Source organism: Monodelphis domestica, chromosome 1 (assembly GCF_027887165.1).
Source record: "Monodelphis domestica isolate mMonDom1 chromosome 1, mMonDom1.pri, whole genome shotgun sequence".
Classification (NCBI taxonomy): Eukaryota; Metazoa; Chordata; class Mammalia; order Didelphimorphia; family Didelphidae; genus Monodelphis; species Monodelphis domestica.
In genome coordinates this window covers 192,145,813-192,172,455 of record NC_077227.1, presented here as the reverse complement: position 1 = coordinate 192,172,455, position 26,643 = coordinate 192,145,813, and the positions used below count along the sequence as shown (strand labels likewise).

The 26,643-nt window shown below is 36.9% G+C and overlaps 2 protein-coding genes across 4 annotated transcripts in view; one reads left to right on the top strand and one right to left on the bottom strand.

Annotated features, from left to right (window-relative positions):
• Positions 1-6,244, top strand: part of RYR3 (ryanodine receptor 3) — a 793,997-nt gene extending 787,753 nt beyond the window's left edge. For all 3 annotated transcript variants that reach the window (XM_056810219.1, XM_056810218.1, XM_056810220.1), the window contains one exon: positions 5,263-6,244. In XM_056810219.1, the coding sequence (XP_056666197.1) occupies positions 5,263-5,358 (96 nt within the window). In that variant the 3' untranslated portion in view covers positions 5,359-6,244. The remainder of the gene's footprint in view (positions 1-5,262) is intronic.
• A 100-nt stretch (positions 6,245-6,344) lies between these two features.
• Positions 6,345-26,643, bottom strand: part of AVEN (apoptosis and caspase activation inhibitor) — a 191,397-nt gene continuing 171,098 nt past the window's right edge. Inside the window, exons 3-6 of the mRNA XM_007479992.3 lie at positions 15,686-15,756; positions 10,177-10,272; positions 7,776-8,121; positions 6,345-6,894 (exon numbers count right to left, since the gene is read on the bottom strand). Coding sequence (XP_007480054.2) covers positions 6,776-6,894; positions 7,776-8,121; positions 10,177-10,272; positions 15,686-15,756 — 632 coding nt within the window. The 3' untranslated portion in view covers positions 6,345-6,775. The remainder of the gene's footprint in view (positions 6,895-7,775; positions 8,122-10,176; positions 10,273-15,685; positions 15,757-26,643) is intronic.

Below are 26,643 nucleotides of genomic sequence, written 5' to 3'. Positions count from 1 at the left end.
CTCAAAATAAGAAGTGTCACTCATATTGAATTTCCTAATCTCCACTATCCTAGTTACCCATCCTGCCTCCATGCTTTCTTTTAGCAAGGAATATAAGATTCATTTCAGTATTCATTAGCTACATCTGCTCCCTCCATGCTTTTAGCCTTATGGAGCAGTAATAGAGCTACAGATGGGTCTAAGAAAGGAAAACTGGGAGTGGGGGGAAGGAAACCATCAGGAAGTGAATTACATGATAAAGAACCATAGCAAACTGTATGAGAGATAGCAAAAGAGAGTTAAGTATTGAATAAGAAAATTCAAGTGCTAAGCTTTAGGATACAAAAAAAGTGAATACAGTACTATTGAAAAGATTAAATCCTAATGGGGGAGGCAATCTGGAACAATTTATAAAATAACAGTTAATAATGTAAGGATAATTAAATATTTGCAACTCTGATCACAACACAATGAACTACCACAATTCCAAGGGGCTTATGATGAATCACATTATATCCACTTCCAGGTAGAGAACTAATAGAATCATAATTTTTTCTTTCTTTTTCTTTGGCTATGCCTAATGTGAAATTTTGTTTTGTTATGACTGTACATATTTGTAATAGGTTTTGTTTTTCTTCGCTTCTCAATGTGTGGGAAAGGGAATGGGACAGAATTTGGAAAGACATTAAAAATTTGGAGGGTTGGTAGGGAAGGTAGACATTCATTTGATCTCTGCCAAATTCCCTCCCCAAAAATATAATACCTCAGAACAAATTCTGAAGCTGTATAACTCTCAAAAAGATATGGTGAAGTACTTTTTCAGTCCAAAACAACTTAGACCAGCCAGTTGTACACCAAGGCTCAACCAAGGTAGCAGGCCTTGGGCCCAGCCGAAACAGTAGCAAAGGCTTCCAGAACTCTAAGCAACAGATGGTACTGGGAGTTTGACAAGAGCTCAGAAGAAGATTATAAAGGTCCCTTTGCTGGCTCTGGATACAAGACGTTTGTCACATTGCCCATATGCATAATCAGGTCACAATCCGGGGGCTCAATCTCAGGTTCAATCAGAGCACTAGCAGACACTAGCAATTGTGGCCACTGGGGATCAGGGATCCCTGGTCACAGTTCTAAGGAGGAAAGAGTGCTTGGGCATTACTTATACAGAACAGAGCACAGGCTGGAAGAACATTAAACATACCTCTCTTTACATTACCTTCTAAGAACTGAAAAAAAGATAGCTTCCAAGAGATAGTTTATCTATACAGAAAACATGTTAGTTTGTAATAGTTCTCCCTCTACCATAATTACAGAGCTGAATTTTGACAGTTTTTTAAGTTAAAAGAAAAGAAAAAGGCTGGGAAATGACCTAACAATTAAAAGAAAACATATAGTTATTTTGGTGATAGGGAAGACCAATATGCAAACTCAGAAGACAACAAAGTAATTAACACTGCTGCATCCAAAGCTGCCAAGAAAAATATGGATTGCTTTCAAGCCCAGAATTGCTAATGGAAGAGCTCAAAAAGAATTTTAAAAATCAAATGAGAGATAGAAGACAAAATGGGAAAAGTAAGGAGAGTGGTCTAGGAAAATCATGAAAAAAGATTCAACACCTTGGTAAAAGTGGCCCCCAAAATACTGAAGAAATAATACCTTCCAAAACCAGAATAGGCCAATTGTTGAAAAGGCACAAAACCCCAATAAAGTGAAGAACTCCTTAAAAAGCAGAATTGATCAAATGGAAAAAGATAAACCAAAAACTGCACTGATGAAAAGAACCTCTTGAAAGAACTGGCTATATGGAAAAAGAGGTACAAAAATTCACTGAAGAAACAAACTCTTTACAAAGTAGAATTGACCAAATGGAAAAGGAGCTACAAAAGCTTACTAAAGAAAATCATTCTTTAAAAATTAGAATTGGGCAAGGGGAAGCTAATGAGTCCATGAGAAATCAAGAAACTATAGAGTCAAAAGAAAAAAAAGAAAATGTGAAATATATAATGGGAAACAACAACTATCCTGGAAAATAAATCCAGGGGAGTTTACTTAAGAATTATTGGACTACCTGAAAGCCCATTATCTTTCAAGAAATTGTCAAGGAAAACTGTCCTGAAATTCTAGAATCAGAGAGCAAAATAGAAATGGAAAGAATCCATCAATCACCTCCAGAGAGGGACCCCCCCAAATTATAATATTCAGGAATATTATAGCCAAATTGTAGAACTCAGAGGTCAAGCAGCAAATATTGCAAGCAGCCAAAAAAGAAACAATTCAAATATCATGGAGTCACTGCCAGGATAACAAGATTGAGCAATGTCTACGTTAAAGGATCAGAAGAACTAAAATATGATATTCCAGAGGGCAAAGGAGCTAGGACTTCACCTAAGAATTACTTACTCAGAAAAACTGCATAATTCTTTAGGGGGAAAAATGGGTATTCAGTTGAATAGAGGACTTTCAGACAAGTCTGATGAAAAGACAAGAGCTGAATGTAAAACTTAATTCTCAAATATAAGACTCAAGAGAAGCATAAAAACGTAAACAGGAAAAATAAATCAAAATAGATTCAATGAGGTTAAACTGTGAACATCCCTATATGAGGAAATGATTCTTGTAATGCCTAAGAATTTTATCATTATTAGGGCAGTTAGAAGGAATACATACAAAAGACAGGGGCCAAGGGTATTAGTTGAATATGATGGGAAGATATAAAAAGAACAAAATTAAGGCAGGGGAAAGAAGAGTGCATTGGGAGAAGAAGGAAGGGGAAAATTAAAAGGGGTAAATTATTGCACACAAAAGAAACATGAAAGAGTTTTTTACATTGGAAGGAATGAGGGAATTGAGGAAAAGAGTATGTTATAGAATTGGCTCAATGTGGGAAGAACATACACAATCAACTGGAGTAAGAGAAGGGAAGTGAGGTTGATAGAAAAGAAGGAAAATTGGGGGAGGTGGTGGTCAGAAACTAAACAGGGTAAATAAGATGGAGAGTAATACACAGTAATCATAATAGTGCAAAAAAAAATTTTACAGGTGCTTCAAATAAAGGCTTCATTTCTCAAATACATGGAGAAATTAGTTGAATACATAAGAATACAAGTCATGGGGGGAAGCTGGGTAGCTCAGTGTGTTGAGAGCTAGGCCTAGAGACGGGAGGTCCTAGGTTCAAATCTGACCTCAGACACTTCCCAGTTGTGTGACCCTGGGCATGTCACTTGACCCCCATTGCCTAGCCCTTACCACTCTTCTGCCTTGGAGCCAATACACAGTATTGACTCCAAGACGGAAGGTAAGGGTTTAAAAAAAAAAAAGAATACAAGTCATTCCCAAATTGATCAATGGTCAAAGGATATGGACAGGCAAGTTCTCAAAGTAATTAAAACTCTATAGTCATGCAAAAAAAATTGCTCTAAATCACTATTAATTGGAGAAATGCAAATTAAAATAACTTCCCACATCTTATCATATTATGACAGAAAAAGAAAATTACAAAACTTGAAGCAGATACAGGAAATCTGGAACACAAATGTATTGTTGGGGAAGTTGTTGAACTGATTAAATCATTCAGGAGAGCAATTTGGACCTATGCTCAAAGAGTTATAAAAAAAAGTACATATTCTTTGACCTAGCAATACTATTACTAGGTTTGCATCCCAAAGAGAGGAAAAAATGGGAGAGGGACCCATATGTACAAAATTATTTAGGGGGCAAAGGTTTGGAAAGTGAGGGGATACCTATCAATTGGGAAACAGCCGAGTAAGTTATAGTATATGATTGTAATAGAATGCAATTGTGGTTTAAGATATAACAAGCCAGAGGAGTTCAGAAAAACATAGATAAGACTTACACAAAGTGAAGCCAAGTGAAATAAGCAGAACTAGGAGAATACTGTTGTACACAGTGACAAGGATGCTGTATAATGAGCATTTATGAATACAGCTATTCTCAGCAATACTATGATCTAAAACTATCCCAAAAGATTGCCATTCCAGAGAAAAAGAACTGAGAGAAACTGAATCTAGACCAAGGCAAACCTTTTTCACTTTCTTAAGTTTTTTATTTGAGTTTTCTTCCACAAAAAGATTAATATGAAAAATGTTTTACATTTTTTAAAATATGTCAAATCTATTTGAGATTTTTTACCATCTCAACAGGAAGGGGTGGGTAGTAGTAAAAGGGAAAGAATTTGAGACTTAATATTTGGAAAATGTTGAAAACTTTTTACCTGCAATTGGAAAAAAATAAATTACAATTTAATTTTTTTAAAGACATTAAAATTTTAAATTAAGGGGGAAAATATACCTATTTGATGAGTAAAGCTATAGTGGAGCATATTGGCACACCCTTTCTAAGCAGTAATGTCAGTATTTATTTTGATTATGGTTCCAGAACTAAAAAGTGAAGTTGCATGGGCCCAAAGATAGCCAGGAGTTGAGTAAAACATTGCTGGGCTTTGCTAGAAATAACGAACTCACATCACATCACAAATAACCTTACAGATGGGTCTAAGTTAAGAAAAGGAAAACATGAAAAACAGGAGCATGAGGGGGAAACGTTGTAGGTGCATGTGTATGACAAAAATATATCTAGCAAAAGAATTCTGTTTGACAAAATCATTTGTGACTAAGTGTGAAGGAAGGTATAAAAGAATCATGAGAAGAGCAGTGAAGGAAAAAATTCAACAACTACAGCCACGGAAAGCTAGCAATATATATAAACAAGGACCAAAACCTCAGCACAAGATAAAGTGGTTGCTTGCCAGGTTTCAATGTTATACCTTTCCATCAGCCCAGAGTGTCCTCACATACCATTTAACCCTTCTACCTTTGTAGGAGATCTGAGAAACTATAGACCATAAAAGAAACAAGAATGATTCTTAATGATTAGCATAGGCATAAAAAGTGAAACCTGCTTCATAGTCCTGAATATTTTTTGCTCTTTTCTTACCTATCATTATATATTTAAGGTAGAGGTATTTCTGAGAAGAATTAAAGTTATGGGAGTCATCAAGGTGGACACATAATAGGGATAGATTGTCAGGGGAACCAGTGTGTAGCTTAGCTCTTCCCTTTGTGCCATGAAAACAAACTGCTAAGGACTGAGTGACAGAAAGAAGGGACTCCATTACCCATTATGATGTCAAGTTCCAGCAAAATTCTAGGTCTAAATCTAATTCACAGTGAAATGAGAAAACAAAGCTGATAGAAAAATGAGGGAAAGGGAGTGTATCTGTGTGGAATAAGAATGTAAAACGAGTATTCTTTGTTCAAATTATTTCAGGAATCTTATGTCTGGAAGATGTACCAAGAAAGATGTTGGGATTTCTTTCCAGCCGGTGACTGTTTTCGTAAACAATATGAAGATCAGCTTGGATGACACCATAATAAAAGGAGGTACTACGTAATCAGTCAACTCTCTACAAAAGGAATTCTATACCACATCCGTGCATAGTACTTCAGCGACAGTCATGTTTGAAAAACACTTTTTTTCTAAGAATCTGTCCGAAATCTGTGACTCCTGAAATTGAGTAGGCTTTTTGTGCCTAACAGATCAATGCTGTGGAACTTAGATCATCTATATGATTAAGGAGAGAAGAAGCTGTGTCAAAAACTTAATTAACTTTACAATTGTAAACAGAGAGGCTACTGGCAAGGTTTTGAATCACATCATTCTTTATGAATTTGGAAACATTCAAAAGGGCTAAAGAAGTTTTTTTTGTCCCAGATGCACAATATCTGAAACTTTAAAAGAGCTTGAATGTCAAGTGACAATGTCTCCATTGTAACTCATGGCCTGAACTTTAAAAATGTTTTAACTAAAGTCAATTTTTCCCATGGTACTTGCTAGTGAATGTATCCAGATACAGCTTGAAAAGCTTTAAGCAGTTAAAGAAATAGAGAAAACTCAACACTTTATCGACACTGAAATATCGATTAAGTGCCTTAAAACTTCTGTAGACATAGCTATGCAAGTTTTTTATGTTAGTGTTTTAGATAGAAAGTTTAATTAGTTGTGCTGCTCTTCTATTTTAATGTATGAAACTGCACTTGAAGGTTATCCATTCTGTATGATTCTTTCAATAGCAGCTAGACAGTAGCTGTTATTAGAAGAAATGTACTGTATCAGAAACAGGAAATCTAAATCTTATGCCAAAATTGAATAATGCTTCATGGTTCTTTGTAAGTAGTGAATTTGCTACATTTAAGCGTTTCTCCTGAAATAAAAACGAAGTGCCCCCTGCAATAAAACATTACAAACCAAAGCCCAGTATAGCCTCGTCTAATTTACCACATTATCCTCCTATGGTTAAGGTAAGAGAAATGAGATGAGAAAGAAAACAACACCAAAGATGAGGGGGAAAATAGTTTACCAGCATTTATAATTTATTTTTCCCAAATGCATATAGGCATCAATCATACCTTGTTCTTGTCACATCCTGTTACTTGGTAGAACCTAATTTTCTGTAAACAAACACTGAAGGCTAGGTGGAACTGGATTTTACTAACAGTAGACAGGAAGTCCATGGACTGGGGGTGGCATTACACTTGCTTAAGGAAGTGGTTTATTAGAATTCTGTCAGAAAAAATGATTGGAATGAGCCTCTGTAATTTATTATGCCAGCAGTTATCTGAAATATAGAGGGAAGCACACTGCTACCACCACCATGCTGAAATGCTAATTTGGGGTCTGCTATAAATAGCTTTTCCTGAAGGACCGCCTCATTCATGTCTCCCTTTAATCCACCCATAAAGTAACATGCCAGCTCTATCTACCTCTTCAGGCATTTTTTTTTTTAGGAAATCATGCTGTCTAGCCAATCTTCAAGCTCTTCTTCAGTAACATTTTTGGAAGTACACGCTGGTTGCTCAGATTCCAATTTCTTTTCTTTAGTCACAGAGAGTTTTTCAGGAACTGGGGAAAAACAAAAACAATATAACATTAAACCAATCTCTATCTAGGGTTTGGTAAAGCTTCCCTAGAGGTTGTTCCATTATACAAGTTGGCCTTCTTTAGTGCCTTTTATACCAAATGAGAGAAATGTGATTCCTTCCTCATGCAGACCATTCCTGCCCTCCTCAGAAAGATGCAAGAACATCTAAATAAATAATGACTAAGTAAGCTAAAGTTCTGTAATTCTGAAACAGGTTCACAAATTCTTCATATTACTGAATAGCTAAAAGATCATCCCTTTCTTTTATAATAATCCTGCAAGTTAATTAGGCATCTGAAATACAATGGGAAAAAGAAGAAACTGCCCCAGAAGTCTGTCCCATTTAATTCCATTGCAACAGAAACAAAAAATTATTTTCTTACCTGCTACATATACAGAATAGAAAGTACAATTACAAAAAAAGCCCATGGGGTGGGGGGGTCAACAGTTTCCAGAAGGTACTGGAAGAATGTTCTAATGAAGAAATGTGGCTGGTGGGTCTATTCAAGTACATACTTTAAAATCCTGATACTGATAGAAGCTGGGTACAAAAGGGATAGCAGGTTTGAGGTTGTCTGTATCCTACTACACTTTAAAGTACAGAAGAGTTTAATTTAAAGCCTTAAGTTGAAGATCATAATCAAGTCTTTTGACTGTCTCTATGAGAGGGATGTGCTTAGAAGAAGCAGAGATGTATACACAAAGAGAGATGTCAAAAAACAAAACAAAACCCTGGACCAATATTAAATGCCATTAGGAATGGGTATAGAATATGGAATAAGGGCAGACCTGCCTATTAATAAATAGAAATAAAGTAATCAGTAGAGAATAAGGGAAGGAAACAGCAAATACAAAAGCATACCAGTCTCCTCTTGGATCTTCCTTCCATCTTTCTTGGCTTTGGGATCTTGATGTGTCTGAGCTATTAGAGCATTATGTTCCTCTTTTATTGGAGCATCTAAATTTAGCAAAAGATCAAGTTCTTCATCTAGGTGGTCAACAGTTTGCTGCAGCGGTGGAGTGATTTTTTGAAAAGCTTCTGAAGAACGTGGCCGAGGCCCATCTTTCCCTGTGGGCACTGGACAGTTGGCAGCATCAGAAATTACATCAGAGCCTGGCCCCACAGGCCATCTCATCTGCATACCCAGGCCCTTGCTCTCTTCCATTTTCTTTGGTTTCATCTGAGGAAGTTCTAGAGGAGCTGTAGCCTTAAGAACCAAGCACAGGATTGAGTTAGCTGAGAAAATTCATGATACTCACTGAAACCTACCTGTACTTGTGTAATTGGGAACAGAACAAGACGAGTCCCTGCTTTCTTATTCTCCAAGTCAAATAATACAGTAGAAAAAAAACACTGAAGGGAGGTCACATTTTCCCTACTTCTGTGAATACCTATCATCTACTCTTCTATACAGTCTAGCACTTTTTTAAATTGGCTAAGACTACTTAAATGTCAAGACTGGTTTTGGAAATCAAATGCAAATCTATATGTAAAAATGCTTTAGGATTCATTTAATGCCCACAGGATCATATTTATGAATCATGAGGTCTCAAAGTACCTATATGAGAGTTTTTCCTGTAACATATCCAACTAGTGAAGAGTTAGCCATTCCTGAGTTTCCATCACTGGAAGTGTTTACTATTTTAGAAAATAGCCACTGCACTTGGACAGATCCAGTTGTTATTAAAAAAAAAAAAAGTCTTCCTTAATTTGAGCTAGATTCTGTATTCCTGTAACTGGTCCTAGTTCTGTACTATGAAGCCACAGGAATAAGTCTAACTCAACCACCACAAAAGTCCTTCAGATACTTGAAGCCAACTAACATGTTCCTTCTAAATCTTTGCTTTTTCAAGTCAAGTAATTCCCATACAATCAGTATCTGGAAATTATGCCATGTAAGGAAACAGTTAATCATTTCTACTCACCCTTTTCTAAGGAACTCTAGTATATTCTTCAGTTGGTGACCAGAACTGGATACAAAACTCCTCAAGATTTAATTCTTTCCCTTTTTCTTGGCTATTACACTTTAATTAATGTAGCTTAAGATAGCATTGGGTTTTTTAGCAGCCACTTCATATTGCTGGCTCATATACCAGGTTTGCAGTAAAACAAACAAAAAATCCTAAATCATTTAAGGCTTTCCACACCCATCTGCATATATTCATAAAATATTCCTCCCACCTCAACTTTTGAATCAGGGTGAGTGGAATTTTATAAATAGGATATAAGGGAAAGGGAAAAGGGAAAGAACTACAGCTTGTTTAAACTCTAGGGCAAATATTCTAAGATTTCCATAAGAGAACCATACTCTACCTTTGCTAGTACAATGTATCTATTATTTTTGCACTTGCTCAGTAGTATACATAAATCCTCATGTCATTAAAAAAACCTATGAATGTCATCCTTAATAAGCCATTGGAAAAATGAATACAGGGTACACAATGAACAATACAAAGATGAACTGACCAGTGTTCCAAAGAAAAGCCATCAACAACCTCTATCCTCCTTGTTTTGATTCCTCCTATATATATAGTGATTGTTCCCACACTGATATTATGCTAATCACAGTGATCACTACTCAAGTGTCCCTTCAAAGTCATGAGATTTCTTTTGAGAGCTTTTTTTTTTTTACCAAATTTCTAAAGTTCTGTGCTCATAGCTATACATTTATCCTAATACCTTCCCCATTATAACTGCCCATTTTTCAGGGAATACAAAAAACTTCCTTTATGTCAAGGGACAGCTCTGCCATCTAGTTGTACTTCAGTGGATTTGGTCCCTTGCAAATGAAACCAGATCTGTTAAAACAAACTCCTTCCTCTCTTTTCATCCTTTTTTCCCTCTTCCCTCAATTAGTATCAGCTCTGGTTTCTGCTTCCCAGCTGGTAATGGTTTTTCTTTGAACTAAAATGACTTCTGATAGTCTATAACTCTCCTCTTCCTAATCCTGTGATCTTTCTTTCCCAATTCCCAAAACTCCAGTGTAAATTGCAAAAAGATGGTATTCCTTGCACATCTACAAATGATAAGGAAGAGAAGAGTAGTACAGGAAGTATCATAAGAACTTATCTCCTTAGTTCCTGGATAATACAGGTGATGACGCAATGCAATAACTTGTTGATAGGCCATTAGCATCAGAGATAGCAAGAGTGGATTTAAAACACCTATCACAAGACATCTGCTCTCAGTAGGGGAACTAGGAAGATTAGGCCTCCTTTTTCCTGTTCCTTCCCCAAACCTAAATTGTTTGAAAGAATTTTACCTGAACTAATTCAGCAGCCACATTCAGTCGGAATGACAGAGGCAGTTCTTGAAGGGCTCGGACCAGTGCCTCACAGTCCACATAAAAGGCTGAGATCTGTAGCACAAAATGGCAGAATGAACATTGGGGTTAATAAAAACCTTCTGAAAAAAAAGGAAAGCAGGTAATAGGAAGCAATTATATAATCACTCATGACTGATATGTATTTTTTTGGATTCTTCTTTTTTTTCTACCATAACCAAGGATACAAGACAGTCATTTATGGAGGATCTAGGTCCAAAATATGAGAGGACCAAGACAATAAATACCACAAAATGCCAGCAAAAAGAACTTTTATTAAAGTTAATGGGAAAAAATATTAAAAAGAGGTCAGTTTCACTAGAAATAAAGTCTTGTCAAAAGGCTCTACCTATACAGGAACCTCCTAACATCACCAGCTCATTCGATCACAATCTAGATGGGGACTTCAGCAAGCCAATCTGGATATTCCCTCTAATCTAGACTACTTTTTAGTATGCATGCTACCAATTCATGTGGGTCATAGAGGCAGTTGCAGTTGTTATAAATATGCACTAAGGTCTGGTTGGGGACAGGCAGCAGCCTCTACCTTGTTGAACAAGTGTTTCATATATTTCTGCTTGCTGAGTTTGGAGAGCAGACATAACTATAGTTAGGACTGAGAAAGATTCTTTGTATAACCTATCCTTCCATAAAAAAGTCATCCACAAACATTAAAATGGTCAAAACCAAAATTACAATGAAAACAAATGTGTGATGAATAAACCTATTCTATCAGGCTTGTTTCTAATCCAGTTTCCCCTAGTTGGAACACTTTCTCTACTACCCTTTCATCTGGCCCAGCTCAAATCTTTTTCCAGGGAATTATCTTCCAAGAATTCTCCTTCCTATGAAATCACAGCAATCACTATCTATTTGTGGTCCTTTGGCACTTAATAGCCTTAAAGATCTTTTATGATACTGCCATATCACTCACTAATTGTCAAGAATCCCCTATTTGAGAAATCCTAATGGAACTAGTTGCTAAACTTTCATTTCTACTTCGCCCATGTTTTCTCTCCATCGTTCCCCCCAAAATTTATAGCCCTTAAATATTTGTTTATCCTTTATGGCTCCTTCCAATTACTCTAAATTCCTTCAGAATACAGAACCTATACTCCATATAACTCAACAAATGTTTCTTTAGCTCTCATAATGGAAGACTTAGTCCCCTCTCATCCTGAGCTGGCATAAAGCTAAGAGGACAGAATCAGAGTAATGGAGGACTGGCAAGTTCTAGTTAGAATGTATAGAGTGCTCAACTGATATAAATCCTATGTGGATTTTAAAGCATATACAGACATTCTGTAACGTGCCAGTCTACTAACTACACAGTGAATAGGAGCTGCAATGGGAAAAGGCTTCAAGCTTTTTCCATCTAAGATGAACACATGGTCCATTGAAACATGCCACACCTCAATTCTTTACCTCAGCATTTGATCTTTCAGTTAGGTTTAAGAATATTGGAGTCTATGACATTGTGAGTTTCAAAAGCCAAAGAATCAAGTCCATGGTGAGCTTTGCAAGTCAGTTTTTGAACCAAGGAGGATGAGAATGACATTCAGGACCTAGGCCAATAGTAGTTGAAGCATAAGCCTATTCATCACCAGTGTTTTACTTGGACATGAACATGATGGAACTTTTTAAAGTTTGAGTTCACTCTCTTCCAGGAGAAAAGGTAGTATCAGGAATGGTTTCCTCACAAGTATTGGGAGGCAGTGATTTTATACTTGCTAGATCTTTGAAGTAAATGGATGATTTCTAAGAGATATGGAAAGACTTATGTGAACTGATGAAGAGTAAGGTAGGACCAGAAGAATGACCTATAACTAAAACATCAATATTATAAAAACAATTATAAAGATACTTATAAAATGATGAAAAATGAAATGAGCAGAAGTAGGAGATAAATTTATACAATAACAAAACTTTAAAAGAAAAGTAACTTTGAAATCTGGAAGATTGATGACCATCCATAATCCCAGAGAATAGAGAAATGTACTATTCACCTGATTTAGCATGCAGAATGAGACACCTACCCCCAAACCTCCCCCACATATATATGATACTTCCAATGAGGCAATTTGGTTTCCTTTATTAAGCATATTTATTAAAAGAAATTTGTTTTTGTCTCACCAATAATATAGTGGGTGGGGAGAGAGTAACAGAATAAAAAGAGGAATCTTTGATCCACAGAGCATATTTCTATATTATCACTCCTTTATCTCAATTCTTTCCACATGCTTCTATTCTCTGATTCACAAATTTCCATAACTACATATTCTTTCTTGATGCAATGCTACCTTCCCAACCTTCTGTGAGATCTGTTCCTTTTGAATAAGGTTACATACTTCTTTGACAATATATTCATGTGTCTTAGACTACCAAGTCTCAGCGAAACCAACAACACTTTATTAGAATACAAGATCCTCAAGAGCAAGGACTCCATGTTTTCTCTTTGAATTTTCAGTCCTTATCTCAGTGCTTGGCACATACTAAACTTAGTGAATTATGATTTACCTCCTAGTATTAAAATCAAAATTTGATTTCATTACTTCTACTCTACGTTGATATATCAAAAGTATAATTCCCAACCATGTTTTTTGTTATTTTTTAAAATCAGAATTACTGGGTAAAATCACCAATTATAATTCTCCTTTATTTTCCTTTACCTTCCACAGTATCTTTTTCTTATTGCTGAAAGAAGGCAGCTAGATAATATAGTAAATGGAATACTATACTTGAAATCCTGGAAGACCTAAATTAAAATCCCACCCCAGACATTTGCCAGCTGTACAACTTTGGAGAAGTTATTAAGCTCTTAGAACTTCTACTTAATCATTTGTGAGATAACACTTACTTCAAAGATTGCTATGAAGATCAAATGATATATGTAAAGCACTTTGCAAATCTTAAAGAGCTATATAAAATGCTATCTCTTACTCACTGGGAATTTTCTTCCTTTTCTGAAATTTCAGTTTGAAGTCTTGTTCAAGTTAACAAATATTTAGGTGTCTATTATGTGCCAAGAACTGTACTAAGTGCTAGAGAGTACAAAGAAAGGCAAGAAACAAAAAAAAAAACCCTCCAGTTCTCAAGAAGTTCACCATTAAATGAGAAAAGATGCAATATAAACAAAATATATACAGAGAAAAAAATTGGAGGCAATCTCAAGATAGGTGCTAAAATTGAAGAGTGTTATGCGAGACTTCAAGCAAGCCAGGAAAGTAAAAAAATACAGTGATGAGGAAGGAATTCCAGTCAATGAAAATGCCCAGTCTAGAGATAGAATGGCATGGGACAGGAAGAGTAAGGTAGCCAGTATCACTCGATGGCAAAGTATGAGGAAGAAAGGAATCTATAAGAAAACTAGAAAGGTAAGAAGTGGCCACGTTATGAAGAGTTTTAAAACCCAAATATGGATTTTAAAACTGAAAAGGAGTATTTTTTTAAAATTTGGTCCTGGACATAATTAGGAATCAATGTGGTTTTACTAAATGGGGAATGTGGGGGTAGGAGGGAAGCAGAGCAGGATGGGGTTACACTTATACTTTGGGAAGGCCACTTTGACAGCTGAGAGAAGGATAGATGGGAGTAGTGAGAAGTCTAAGGCTGGGAGACTAACCAAAAAGCCATTGCAATATCCAAGCATGAAGTGATAAAGACCTGCACCAGAGTGGTGGCAGGACTTGACAACTTATTGAATATATAGGTGAAAGAGAATGAAGAATTTAGGATGACTGCAAACCTGGATGACTAGAAGAATAGTTGTACCCTCAACAGCAATAAAAAAGTTGGGCAGAGGGGAAGGTTGTCCAATAGGCAGTGGGATATGAAAGACTTTCAGAGGTCAAGAGAGAGAGTTGGAACTGGAGAAATAAATCTAAGTATCATCTGCATAGAGATGATAATTGTATCGATAGAAGTTGATGAGGTTCCCAAGAAAAATGACATGGAAGAAAAAAAGAAGAGGTTATAAGACAGAGAATTAGGCAGTATACCCACAGTTACAGCATATGATTTGGCTGCAGATTTTGGCAAAGAAGATTGAGAAGAAGTAGAATGACAAGTGGAGAACTGGGAGAGAAAAATACCTAGAAAATCTAGAGAAAGCAGTATCAAAGAGAAAGTGATCAAAGAAAAAGGCCTGGGAAAAGGCCATTAGATTTGGCAATCAAGAACTGGGCTGTGTGACCCAGTAGCTTAATCTCAACTGCCTATTCTTTACCACTCTTTTGCCTGAGAACCAAATCATAGTATTGATTCTTAGACAGAAGTTAAAGATTTTGAAAAGAGAGAGAGATCCCTGGTATCTTTAGGCAGAGCAGCCAATAGACAGGAAGAGATTGGAGATTAGTAAGAGAATTAGAACGACATTTCAGAAAGCTTCTGAGTGATGTGGGATGAGGAAAAAGGGAGAAGAGGGAGCTCTCAGTCAGTGACCTCAAGTTTTCATTGAAATATGAGTGAAGGTGAAGGAGGGAAAACCATAGGAAGTTTGAGGGGGTCACTCTGGTAGGTGGGATCATGACTTGATTAGGGAGATGCTCAAGGTCTTCCTTCTCTGCAATGAAGCCCAGCTGAGATTATGTAACAAATCTGTGGCATAGCATGTCTGTGATTTTCTCTAGCTTCATTCAGCAGTCCATGATTTGCAAAGGCAATAGATGGTAGGAATAATTCAAGGCTGAGTTTTGGCAGGGAAAATCTTTGATAAGATAAAGAGGCAGAGACAAAAAAAAACAAGTTTGGCTTTGCAAAGCAAGAAGAGAGAATAACAGCTTATGATAAGAGTTCATGAATTTATGTGAAATTCTTATAAAATAGTAAGATCAAAAGTATGATCATCTCTGTGTAGCTGTGGTAGGATGGAGAATTAGGTCATAGGAACCAAGCTGAAGAGTAGGAGGGAGTAGGCGTGCTTGAGGGAGTATCAGTACATACGCTTCAGTTTCCTGGTATGAGACCAGGAAGTTGGGGGGGGGGGGTTGGGGGGGGCGGGAGAGATTAAGATCCAGGCACTGAATTCATTGAAGAAGGAAGGAGTGTGTTCTGGAAGTCATTAGACAATAGCCACCAGAATCTTGACCGGGTGACAATATGCAATAATTCAAGTACATCTAAAAGGTACACTTTTCCCAGAAGTATTAGAATTAATGAAGTAATTTGTACTTTTCCATTACTTGGACATCAAGACAATGAAAAGAATACTGAGGTTGTAACTGGGAGACCCGAGTTTGAATCCTAGCTCTGCTGTGTATTAACTGAGTCCTGGGACAAGTAACAATCAATCTCGGCTTCAGTTTCCTCATCTATACAACTGATATAATACTTGTACTACCGGTTATTGTGAAGAAAGTGCATTGTATACCTTAAATCACTAAAATAATGTGAATTATGTATCTTTAAGTTAATTATATTAACATTGCAAGAAGAAAAAATTCCAACCTACTTGTTTAGGAGATGAAGCTTCAGTATCCCATTCTTTTTCCTCTGCAAAACGAAACTGTGAGAAGGAGTCACCTGCAGACAAAATGAAGAATATAATTCTAATTAAACAAACCAAAGACACCTGTATCTCAACAAGTTCCCTTTACCTCTTTTTTTTCTCTAAATGAAACTATTTCCATAAAGTCAACCTATGTGGAATTCAATTCATTCAAATATATGACTCTAGCAAAGTCCAAATTTCAAGCACTGGGTTTGAGATCCTGGAAAGAGATGTATGAGCACAAAAAATGAAATAAACACTACAAACAAGTCATTAAAATTACTGTTGGTTTGTGTAAAGGAATAAAAATAGGGCTAGTGACCTGAAAGAGGATAGAAACAAGAGGTCTATTTTTATAAAAGAGAAGGAATAAGTCCAACAAAAATTAGAGATGTGGGAAGATGGGAGATTTTGATCAAAGAAGCAAAATTCAAGTTCAAGATATTGAAAGTGGTATTTGAAAGGTTAGTGATTTTTATTTTTTATTTATGTGTTTGTTTATTTTTAGGGTAATGATTTTTAAAGTGTGGCCTGGTGGTAGCTCAAGATTTATAGTGGTTGAGAAACCGGAATGTAAGAGTGTTAGGATAATCAACAATAAGATTTTTAAGTCACTAAATGGCAGAGGGAAATATTAGAAAGAAACACCATGAGCCAGATGCTAGTAGAAAGGGGGCAGCTGGGTTGCTCAGAAGAGAAAGTACCAGTGTGGCAGAGGCTGGCACTAAAGAAAAAGTGCCAGGCTTGAAGAGTGGGTGAAATTGATCACCTCGATGGGGGAGGAGCTCCAAGGGGTTTGGAATCTGGAGGAAGAGAAGACTCTGGCTGGTAGAGGAGTTGGTTGCTCTTAGCCTTGAGAAGCCAAAGAGAATAGGTGGGAAAAGATTTTCTCCTGAGGGTTACCCACTTTTCCTGTTGGTGACTGGAAATCTTTCCCCCCAACACTTCCCAATTGAAGGGACTTTCTGAAGAGAAACCTGAGCAGACTTTACCTCAGCTCCTGTTGCCTAGGGGTGAGTCAACCTGACTTTCTCTCAGGGGACTCAGGCTGCCAAGGCCTGAATTCCCTCCAGACCCAAGGAGGGAGGGGAAAGGGTTTAGATAGAGACAGGGACCCCCTTTCCCCACTTCCCTTTCCCATTCTTCCCTGCCCAATATTCCTTTTGTATTAGGTGATTGAGTTGACATTAAAAGTTATCTGTTCCCCAAGCTATGTGTGAGTGAACAGATCAAGGGGAGACCCTTTGGTCTCGAGTAGTGAAGGGAGGACAAGAGGGACAAGAGCAAATTGGGGAGAGCAGCTTTAGCTAAGGAGGGAAGGCAGAAGGGGGAAAATCTTCAAACCCCCTCTCCTCTCGCTGAGCCAACCCTAAATATCAGTTGTTTCCCCTATACCCCACTTTGAGAAGGGAGGTTCTCCTCTCTCCCCCCCTCAATACTTAAAGTCTTAACCCCTCTAGTTACAAATTAACCTACCTTATAATACAGATGGCACTCCGAATTTAAAAGTACCCCATTTATTTAAAAAAAAAAAAGCTTTAGTGACTAACTTTGAGAAGGGAGGTTCTCTCTTTTTCCCTCTTAATACTGAAAGTCTGAACCCCTCAGAGTGCAACTTAAGTCCTCTATAATACACCAAGCCTAGAGATGGGAGGTCCTGAATTCACATCTGGCCTCAGACATTTCCTATTTGTATAGTCCTGGGCAAAACACTTAACCCCAATTGCCTAACCTTCCCTGCTCTCCTGCTTTGGAACCACTACTTAGTATTGATTCTGAGACATAAGGTAAAGGTTTTTAAAAATGTGCCTTTTTAACACTGATATTCTTCTAGACATGCTTCCTGGGTACAGATTGAATGCCATAGCCTCCAAGAAATCAAACTCGTGATGCAGCCAAAGGACAAATGAGTAATGCTTAGTGAATATAAAACGGCTGCAGCATATTACCAAGTAACTACAGAGAAAAGCATAAAAGATATCAAAGAGATATGTGATGGGAAAAAAAGGTGGATCTGTCATAAAGAAAGAGCAAGTAACAAAGACAGACTACTTTTGTACTGGTGTTCAAGTCAAGAAACCTAGAAAAAAGCTCCTAGCATACTGGTTAGACTTCTTGTGGAAGATTTATAACCAGACATCTCAGATGAAAAAAGCATGGGTAGACTGTGATCTGCACCACTGGCAGAATGACCCATATCCATGAGATCATATTATAGATCCATTGCAAAACTGATAAGCCCGAAAAGTATGAGTTAGCAACTCAAGGAATTTTTGTATTGTAAAAAAAAAAATGATTCAGTATGGTATTCCATTAAATAGCCAGTGAAAATAAAATGTTTCCATTTACACAAATTTTAGGAATCTATATCTAAGTACTTCATAAAGCAAGATATGTAATGATCAATATTAGATCTATTAGGCATAGCCAGGATTCCTATTCTACCACTGTGAGAAAAGATTCTCATAATAGCCTTCACACACACATTCTAACTCTGGTTAAATTTATAGCCACACTGTCAGATCTTTTCTACAAAGCAACTCTGCTTTTTAGGAGGGAAAAAAATGAAAAAGAGTCACAGATCTGGGATAGGTATAAAAACTTCCTTTGTGTTCCAGAAAGAAAAATCAAATTGCTGATCAGTAACAATTTTCAATGAAAGAATCATAGAAAGAGCATTAGGAAAGAAACAAGTTTCACTTTTGTAGAAGGAGTGCTGTGAAATCATTTCATTCAACTTTTACTCTAGATACACTTGGACAACATAGAGAAAAGTTAAGCCCAAGTTGCCTGGTCCATTACCCAGTTTGAATTTTGCACTAGATATTGCCAAAAGTTTGATTTATATTAGTTGATCCAGAAGGCATCCACAGTTTAATCTACCAGATGCTAAAGTTCCTCCCTACCACGAAACTAAGTTTTGCAGAGGGGTGCTTGTGGAATCATTGTGGAATGAAGGACAAAAAGAGACTCTTTTCCTTTTTAGATACAGATGACATCTAGTTTGGCATTTATCCTAAAACAAAGCATTGCCAACATCCAATGATACTTTAGCAAATAGGGCTGTAGAACTCATTAATTTGAAAAAATAGCACTTGACTGAACACAGAGATAATGTAAACAAAAAATAGTAAAACCAATCTTCCTGTTCATTAAACATCCCATCAGGTGTGATGCCTCAAAAACTCCAAAACATATTTCCACATCAATCACAGCACAACAGCAGGTGCCCAACTTCCCAAAGCACCACATGAACTAAAAACTGTATTCCTAAGAACTTTCTTTTCTTTATTAACAAATAATAACACTGCCATTCCAGAATTTGGAACTTTATCCATTTCTCCCAATGCTACTGGTGAAAACTCAAGTGTTAAACCTGATAATGCAGTAAATTATTTCAGTCCACTTGTTCTCAGAATAAGATCAATACCAAATTCTTCCCAAAATTCCAAACTAAAAGCAAAGTGATTAGGCAAAGGAGACAATGGAAAAATTTGCCTGTGCACAAAGCAGGGCAGTCCAAGGATAGAGATAGAAGCAGTCAGTGCAACTTTAGACTTGTTTGGCACAATGGGAAGTTTCTAAAAGATCCTGAGGAAAGGGCTGGAATAAATGCAAATTAAGTGGCCTACCACCTGCAAGTTACTTGATAGGTAACAAACATTTAATAAGCACATAGTACCATCCCCACTAGAGCCCAGATTATTGCAAATTATTTCAAAGGCCTATCACCAAATTATTTTCAAGGTAAAACTGAAGGCCCTAACACCAAAAGTTCTCACGGTAAAATTGATTTCAAGTTTGTTTGGTTTTTTTAAACATGTTATTCAGCACTAGGTTGGAAAAGCAAAAAGAAGGAAAGAATTAAGAAGTCAACCATCAGAACCAAGATGTTAGGGGAGAGACACACCAAAGTTTGTAGCAGGGTTTCACCCCAAGAATGAGACTCAAACTCCTAGCCTGGAAGCTAATCAAATAGCCTTAGGGCTGATGGATAAGTCATGGGGCTAGAAGAGTAGCTTCTCTGGTACTGATGGAATAGCAGCTCTCCAAGTGTGCAGTTGCAGCTTCATGTGAGAAGTAGCAGCTCCAGTTATAGGTATTTATTAGGGTCTGGGGCTAATCATCTCCCTCCCATTCCAGAGAAATCTTCACCTCTCCTGAAAACCTAGAAAATGAACATGGCTGAATTCAGGTGGAGGTGTGGTTTTTAGATTTGACATTTGTGCCACAGGGAATAAGGAGCATGTGCAGGTTTAGGGATCCTTCTGGAATGCCAGTGACCCCAGTTTGCATGTCCCATGTTTCCCTCATTATCCAACTTGTCATCATTTGTCAATGTGGAAGAGGTCTTACTATGCTTCTGGAATCTGAAAGTACAGGGAGGGGATGCCGTACATTGGAGGACCACTACAGATAATTATGTCTTACATTTCAGAACTAAGGTAAAGAACAATATGAGTAATTAATAAAACAGATTAGGCACAATGATGGCCTAGTATAGTAAAATATTGAACCAATAATAATGATAAATGCTTGCAATTTATTCTTGCCTAATGCTACAGTTTAGGTTTAACTAGTGCTAACTGGCAAGAAATGCAAGATTTCAGAGTATAAGGGTCCCATTCCTATTACTACCCCTCATTGCCCACTGTCCACCCTGATCAAAGATGGTGGATTAGGGGCAGTCACCCAGCCAACCCTCCCAACCTTCTCCAAACAACTTTAAATAGCACCTCAAAGCAAATTTTGAAGTGGTGGGGCAAAAGTCAAGATATTTTTCTGGCCTAAGAAAACCTAAGAGGTCAACAGAAGTCTGTGGTCTGTGGTGAAAGCATAACCAGGACCCACACACAAAGGCAGTGGCAACAGCAGCTCTCAGCCCAGGGTCCGTAAGGGGGATGGAATAACTATCAGAAAGAGAACTACCATGGGCAGCTAAGTGGTTCAGTGAATAGAGAGTCAGGCCCAGAGATGAGAAGTCCTAGGTTCAAATCTGACCTCAGATACTTCCTGGCTATGTGACCCTGGGCAAGTGACAACCCCCACTGCTTAGCCCTTACTGTTCTGCCTTGGAACCAATATTTAGTACTGATTCTAAGAGGGGGTTGTTGTTTTTTTCAAAGAAAAGAAAAAAGAAACATTACAAGGGACCCTTTGCTGACAGTGAGTATAGCTGGCAATGATGGGCAACTCTCTTGCCCATACACAGTTCTAGATTGCAATTCCAGGATGAAGAGGAGTGCTTCTAGCCATCACAAGGGAGCAGGGACCCTGATCACATTACCCAAGCAAAGAGGAGTGCTAGTGATTACAGATGCAGAAGACCCTCCTGCAGGCCCTCCTGGATAAAGCTTGGGGCAAAGATGAGAATAGTGAATATACCTCTCCCAGGATCACACCACCTTGGAAAATTGCCAATCACCAGAATTAGATCTGAAAACAGCACCCAAAAAGCCTGAAGAGTTTAGGCCAATGCTTTCTCATCCCAGGTGAGCAGAGAGACCTAAGTAGAGATAATTAAACTACATTTTGCTAAAAAAGTACCACAGGCAATGAGGCAATATCAAAATTTTTACAGCAAGTTCCTCCTATAAAGGCCTCATTTCTCAGATACACACTGGTTATAGAACTGAATCAAATTTATAAAAATAAGAGTCATTGGTCCATGGTCCCAAAAAATGGTCAAAGGATATAAACAGGCAGTTTTTAGAAGAAGAAATCAAAGCTATCTATAGTCACATAAAAAATGCTCTAAATCACTATTGGTTAGCAAAACACAAATTAAAACAACTCTGAGATACCACCTTACAATTATCAAAAATGATAAATGCTTAATAGGATGAAGGAAAGATAACTCCATTAATGAACTACTGGTGGAGTAGTGAACTGGTCCAACCATTCCAGAACTATGTCCAAAAGGCTAGAGAACTGTGCATCCTTTTGACTTCACAATATCACTTCTACATCTATATCCCAGAGAAATCAAAGGAAAAGGAAAAAAGGACTTATATGTACAAAAATATTTAGGTTGGATCTTTTTTGTGGTGGCAAAGAACTGGAAATCAAGAGATACTTAACAGTTTGGGAATGGCTGAGTAAGTTGTGGCATATGATTGTGATGGAGTATTACTATGCAATGAAATGACAAGGGAGTAGATTCATAAAAATATGCTAAGACCCATATCCATTTGTTTCTCTTCGGAAACCCTTATCTTCCATTTCAGAATCAATATTGTATATTAGTTCTAATGAAGAAGAGTGGTAAGGGCTAGACAATGGGGAATAAGTGACTTGCTGATCACACAGCTAGAAAACCTCTCTTTTCTGAGTCTGTTCCTTAATTCATTGAGCTATCTCACTGCCCTTAAGACTTATTATATATAGATTGATATGAAGTAAAGTAACAAGAACTGGAAAATCATTGTGTAGAGTAATGGCAGTATTGTAATGACAACCAACTGTAAGAAATTTGGCTACTATACAATTATCTGAGACAATTCCAAAGGACTAATGATGAAAAACTGCTATCCAACCCCAGAGAACTGATGAACTCCTAGTACAACTAAATATAATTTTCTAACTATTTTTCTTGCCCTTTTTGAAATATGGTTAATATGGAAATATTTAAGCATGACTTTAAATGTATAATTGATATCATATTGCTTGCCTTCTAAGTGGATAAGGCAGAGGTGAGAGAGAGACAGAATTTGGAAGTCAAAATTTAAGAAGAAAAGAATGTTAAGAAATAAATAATAAATTTAAATGTTTTTATTAAAATAAAATTTTATGTTTATAGCCATGCTCTTTGTAGTGGCAAAAACTGGAAAATGAGGGGGTGTTCCTCAACTGGGGAATGGCTGAACAAACTGTGTATCTGACGGTGATGGAATACTATTGTGCTGAAAAGAATAATTAACTGCAGGAATTCCATGTGAACTGGAAAGACCTCCAGGAACTGATGCAGGGCAAAAGGAGAAGAACCAGGAGAAGTTTGTACACAGAGACGATTACACTGTGGTACAATTGAATGTAATGGACTTCTCTATTAGTAGCAATGATCCAAGACAATTCAGGGGGACTTATGAGAAAGAACTCTATCCACATCCAGAGAAAGAACTGGGAGTAGAAACAGAAGAAAAACATATGATTGATCACATGGTTCAATGGATATATGATTGGGGATTATGACTTTAATTGATCATTCTACTGCAAATATTAATAATATGGAAATAGATTTTGAACAATGATACATGTATAATGCAGTAGAATTGCTCATCAGCTTGGGGATAGGTGGGAGAGTGGAAGAAAAGAATATGAATCATGGGAAAATATTCTTAATTAGTTAGTTAATGAATTTTTTAAATGTTTTTAAATCAAATCAACTGTGACTGGGAAATACAAAGTTTAGGAATTAGTTCAAGTTTAGGAATTGTAAGCCGTATTGTATTGTATTGTATTGTATTGTATTGTATTGTATTGTATTGTATTGTATTGTATTGTATTGTATTGTATTGTATTGTATTGTATTGTATTGTATTGCATTGTATTGTATTGCATTGTATTGCATTGTATTGCATTGCATTGTATTGTATCCCAAACACTGTACAACATATTTGTGAAGGATGAGGGGATAGCAAGGATTCATTTTTTGAGAAAAGCTCTATGATAACTTTCAACTTAAAGGTTTCTTAGAGACAGAGACAAACACACAGATTGGTCCCTGAAGCTATACTAAAAGCTATTTGGACAAGCTGCCTAATTTACTACAATGAAATATCAGACGGACTGGAAAGAATGTGGAGGCCCCAAAATTAAAAAGTTCAGCTGTGTTAAATTAAATCAATTGTACATTACAGTACTAGCAAATCACACATAGATAATAATGGCTTCTATGGGCATGATTTTATTTCAGAAATTTAGTAACTCTTTTTTTTTAAACCCTTACCTTCCATCTTAGAATCAATACTGTGTATTGGTTCTAAGGCAGAAGAGTGGTAAGGGCTAAGCCATGGGGGTTAAGTGACTTGCCCAGGATCACACAGATGGGAAGTGTCTGAGGCCATACTTGAACCCAGGACCTCCCATCTCTAGGCCTGGCTCTCAATCCATTAAGCCACCCAGCTCAATGGGTTTTTAATATTAAAAACTCTATTTTAATATTAGATAATACCAAGCATGAGGACACAAAACTGAAAGCAATGCCACTAGGAAAATGGGTAGGTAAGAATCAGGACCTTTTATTGTATAATTATCTTTCTGGTTTGTATTTTCAGTTACCTTTGGGTTTTTAGTAACTCATTTTGTCTTCTAAAATTCTTTTCATTTCAGTAGCATTCACAAAATATAGTTATTTCCCCTGAGCTCTAGTTTCAAACCAGTGTAAGAGGAGATTTGGGAAGGCAACAGGATGCTTCACAGCATTCTATGACACTCTCCTTGTAATCCTGTTGCTTCCCAAAATCTCCTCTTACATCAGTTCACATCAGCCACATGAAAAAGATTTTTTAACGATCTGTTCTTCTTTTCTCACATACCAGGTCAACCTGTAGAAACTAGGGCTCATGAAAATGAAAAGCAATCACTCATGGTAGACTTAAGACAAATTGAGAAGTAGGACAAGTTTTCTCTGATACCTCTATGCCTGTTTCCCTCCCTCCCTTTTGGAATTTTAAATGTCAACTCTACCAAGGTACTAAACCAAGTAACCACTGGTTACTGAAAGTTTTTTCAGATCTGAATACCTTGGTATTGTTCTGGACCCTGCCCCCTTTGGTCACATCACACCCCACTCCTACCAGATAAAAATTTACCTATCTTGTGCCCAGATTAATTTGAATGAAAACAAAACAATATACTAATATGATCACAGACGGAAGAGAATGTGCCTTCCCTCCCAAAAAATGCACTACATTTTAATAGAGGCCTTCTTTGAGAGCGAACCCGATAATAATTTCTTGGTAGAAAATAGATGCAGCAATAAAGGAAATATTAAAGGGGGCATCAGAGTATGGAAGAAAAAACATTGGTTTGAATTTATGAGACCTGGATTTGAAATCTAGCTCGGCCAGAATGGAAGCTCCTTGAGGGAAGGGACTATTTTTTTGCTTTTCTTTATATCCCCTGAACTTAGCAACATGCCTAGAACATAGTTAAATGCTTAATAAGTGTTTGCTAATGTGTTGACTATGTGACACTGGGAGAATTTCTAAAGCCTATGATCTTATGATGTAATAAGAGTAAAAAACACCAGGGACTACACCTCCCCATGTAAAAGTTGAACAAGGTAACATTTCATTAACATGTGACCATCACTTAGACATGCTCCTAAAATGACACTTATGTGAACTGTCTTGATTCTCAAAATCTTCTCTACCATTGGCCAGCATAAAATTTTAATATCTATTCATTTTCCCAAAAAAAGTTCTATTGACACATAAAATTGAGACCATATAATCTATCTTCTCCTGAGGATGCCCAGAAAAATTATGAATCAGAACATTCTTTCATCATTTATATAAGGTAACAAGGAACAACTAAGGCTATGTTTACTCAAAGCAAAACAAAAAACTACTTACCAGAGGGGAAGGAAAAGGAAAAGGAAGAAAGGAGAAACTAAGAATTCTTGGACTTGGGGCAATGACCAGAAAAGTGAGGGGGCTATCTAAGACTTATGCCCACTTTACGTAAGTGATTATGGTGAACTGGTGACAAAGATCATAGGGGCTGAGGAGAATAAGGAACTGAAAGGCTAAGGTGTTCAAAAAAAGGCAAGGACTATGCTGAATAATACTGTGATCTAGGTACAAATCTATCTGGGAGAAGAGAGTATGGTCCATAGGTCCAAAGATGATAACAACTGAGATCTGGACAGAAGAGAGGGAAATTCAATGGAAAAGAAGTGAAGTTATGCAACCTAAAAGCAGTATTAACATGCAAGGACTCTTATACCAATTCCTCCTCTTTGACTTGTGCATGAGGAAAATAATAAAGAGAAGTGGTCAATCCTAGAGAAAAGTGTTAAGAGATGTGGCATCTTCAGGAGGAAGTTAAGGTTTATATGAGCAACAGATGACAGAAGGAATATAAGAGGAAAAAATCTAGAAGAAAGAGGAGTTTGACTTCAAGAGGACACAGTGATACAGCAGGGGCCAACGAGGATGGGGAGAAAGGCTATGGCTCTAGAGATGGGAGGGTGCACATGACAGAAGGGGATGGGGGGTATATAAACAGTAAAAATAAAATCAACAATATTAATTTTTAAAGCTAGATGCTTAATATCACCTTAAGGTTTGCAAAATACTGTATAAATATTATCTCATATAATCCTTACAAGAATCCTATAAAGTAAATATTGTTGTCAGTTTTACAAATGAGGACACCAAGATACAAAGAGATTAAATGACTTGTTCACAGCCATGTAGTGTCCAAAATGAAATTTGAACTTAAGTCTTCAAGGTTCCAAGTCCATTATTCTAACTATTAAACTACCTCAGCTTGCATTTTTAGAGTGATTCAAGGTAATAAAACAACTTAATATATCACTGCAATTTTTCACAGCAACCCTCTGAAGTAATAAAAAGTTGGGATTCAAAGATGATTTTATAAAGAAAGCAACTAAGAATCAAGGAAGTTAAAAGGACTTCTCATGTCAAATACTTTACAATTTTATCAAACAATGATGGGGACTGTAGGACAGTAAAGCCCCAGTCCTAAATCAAGATCATTTCTTCGCGTGTAATCAAGAGAAAAAAAAAGGAAAAGATGTTCATCTCAACAGATATAATATTCCAGAAAGACAAAATAGAAACTGTCAGGTAGGAATGGGTCTAGAGTTTACCAGTGAATATTGGTCACCTTTCTACCTAGGATCTTTACTTTCAGATAGTTTCAGTTGTTGCTGTATAATATATGTAACC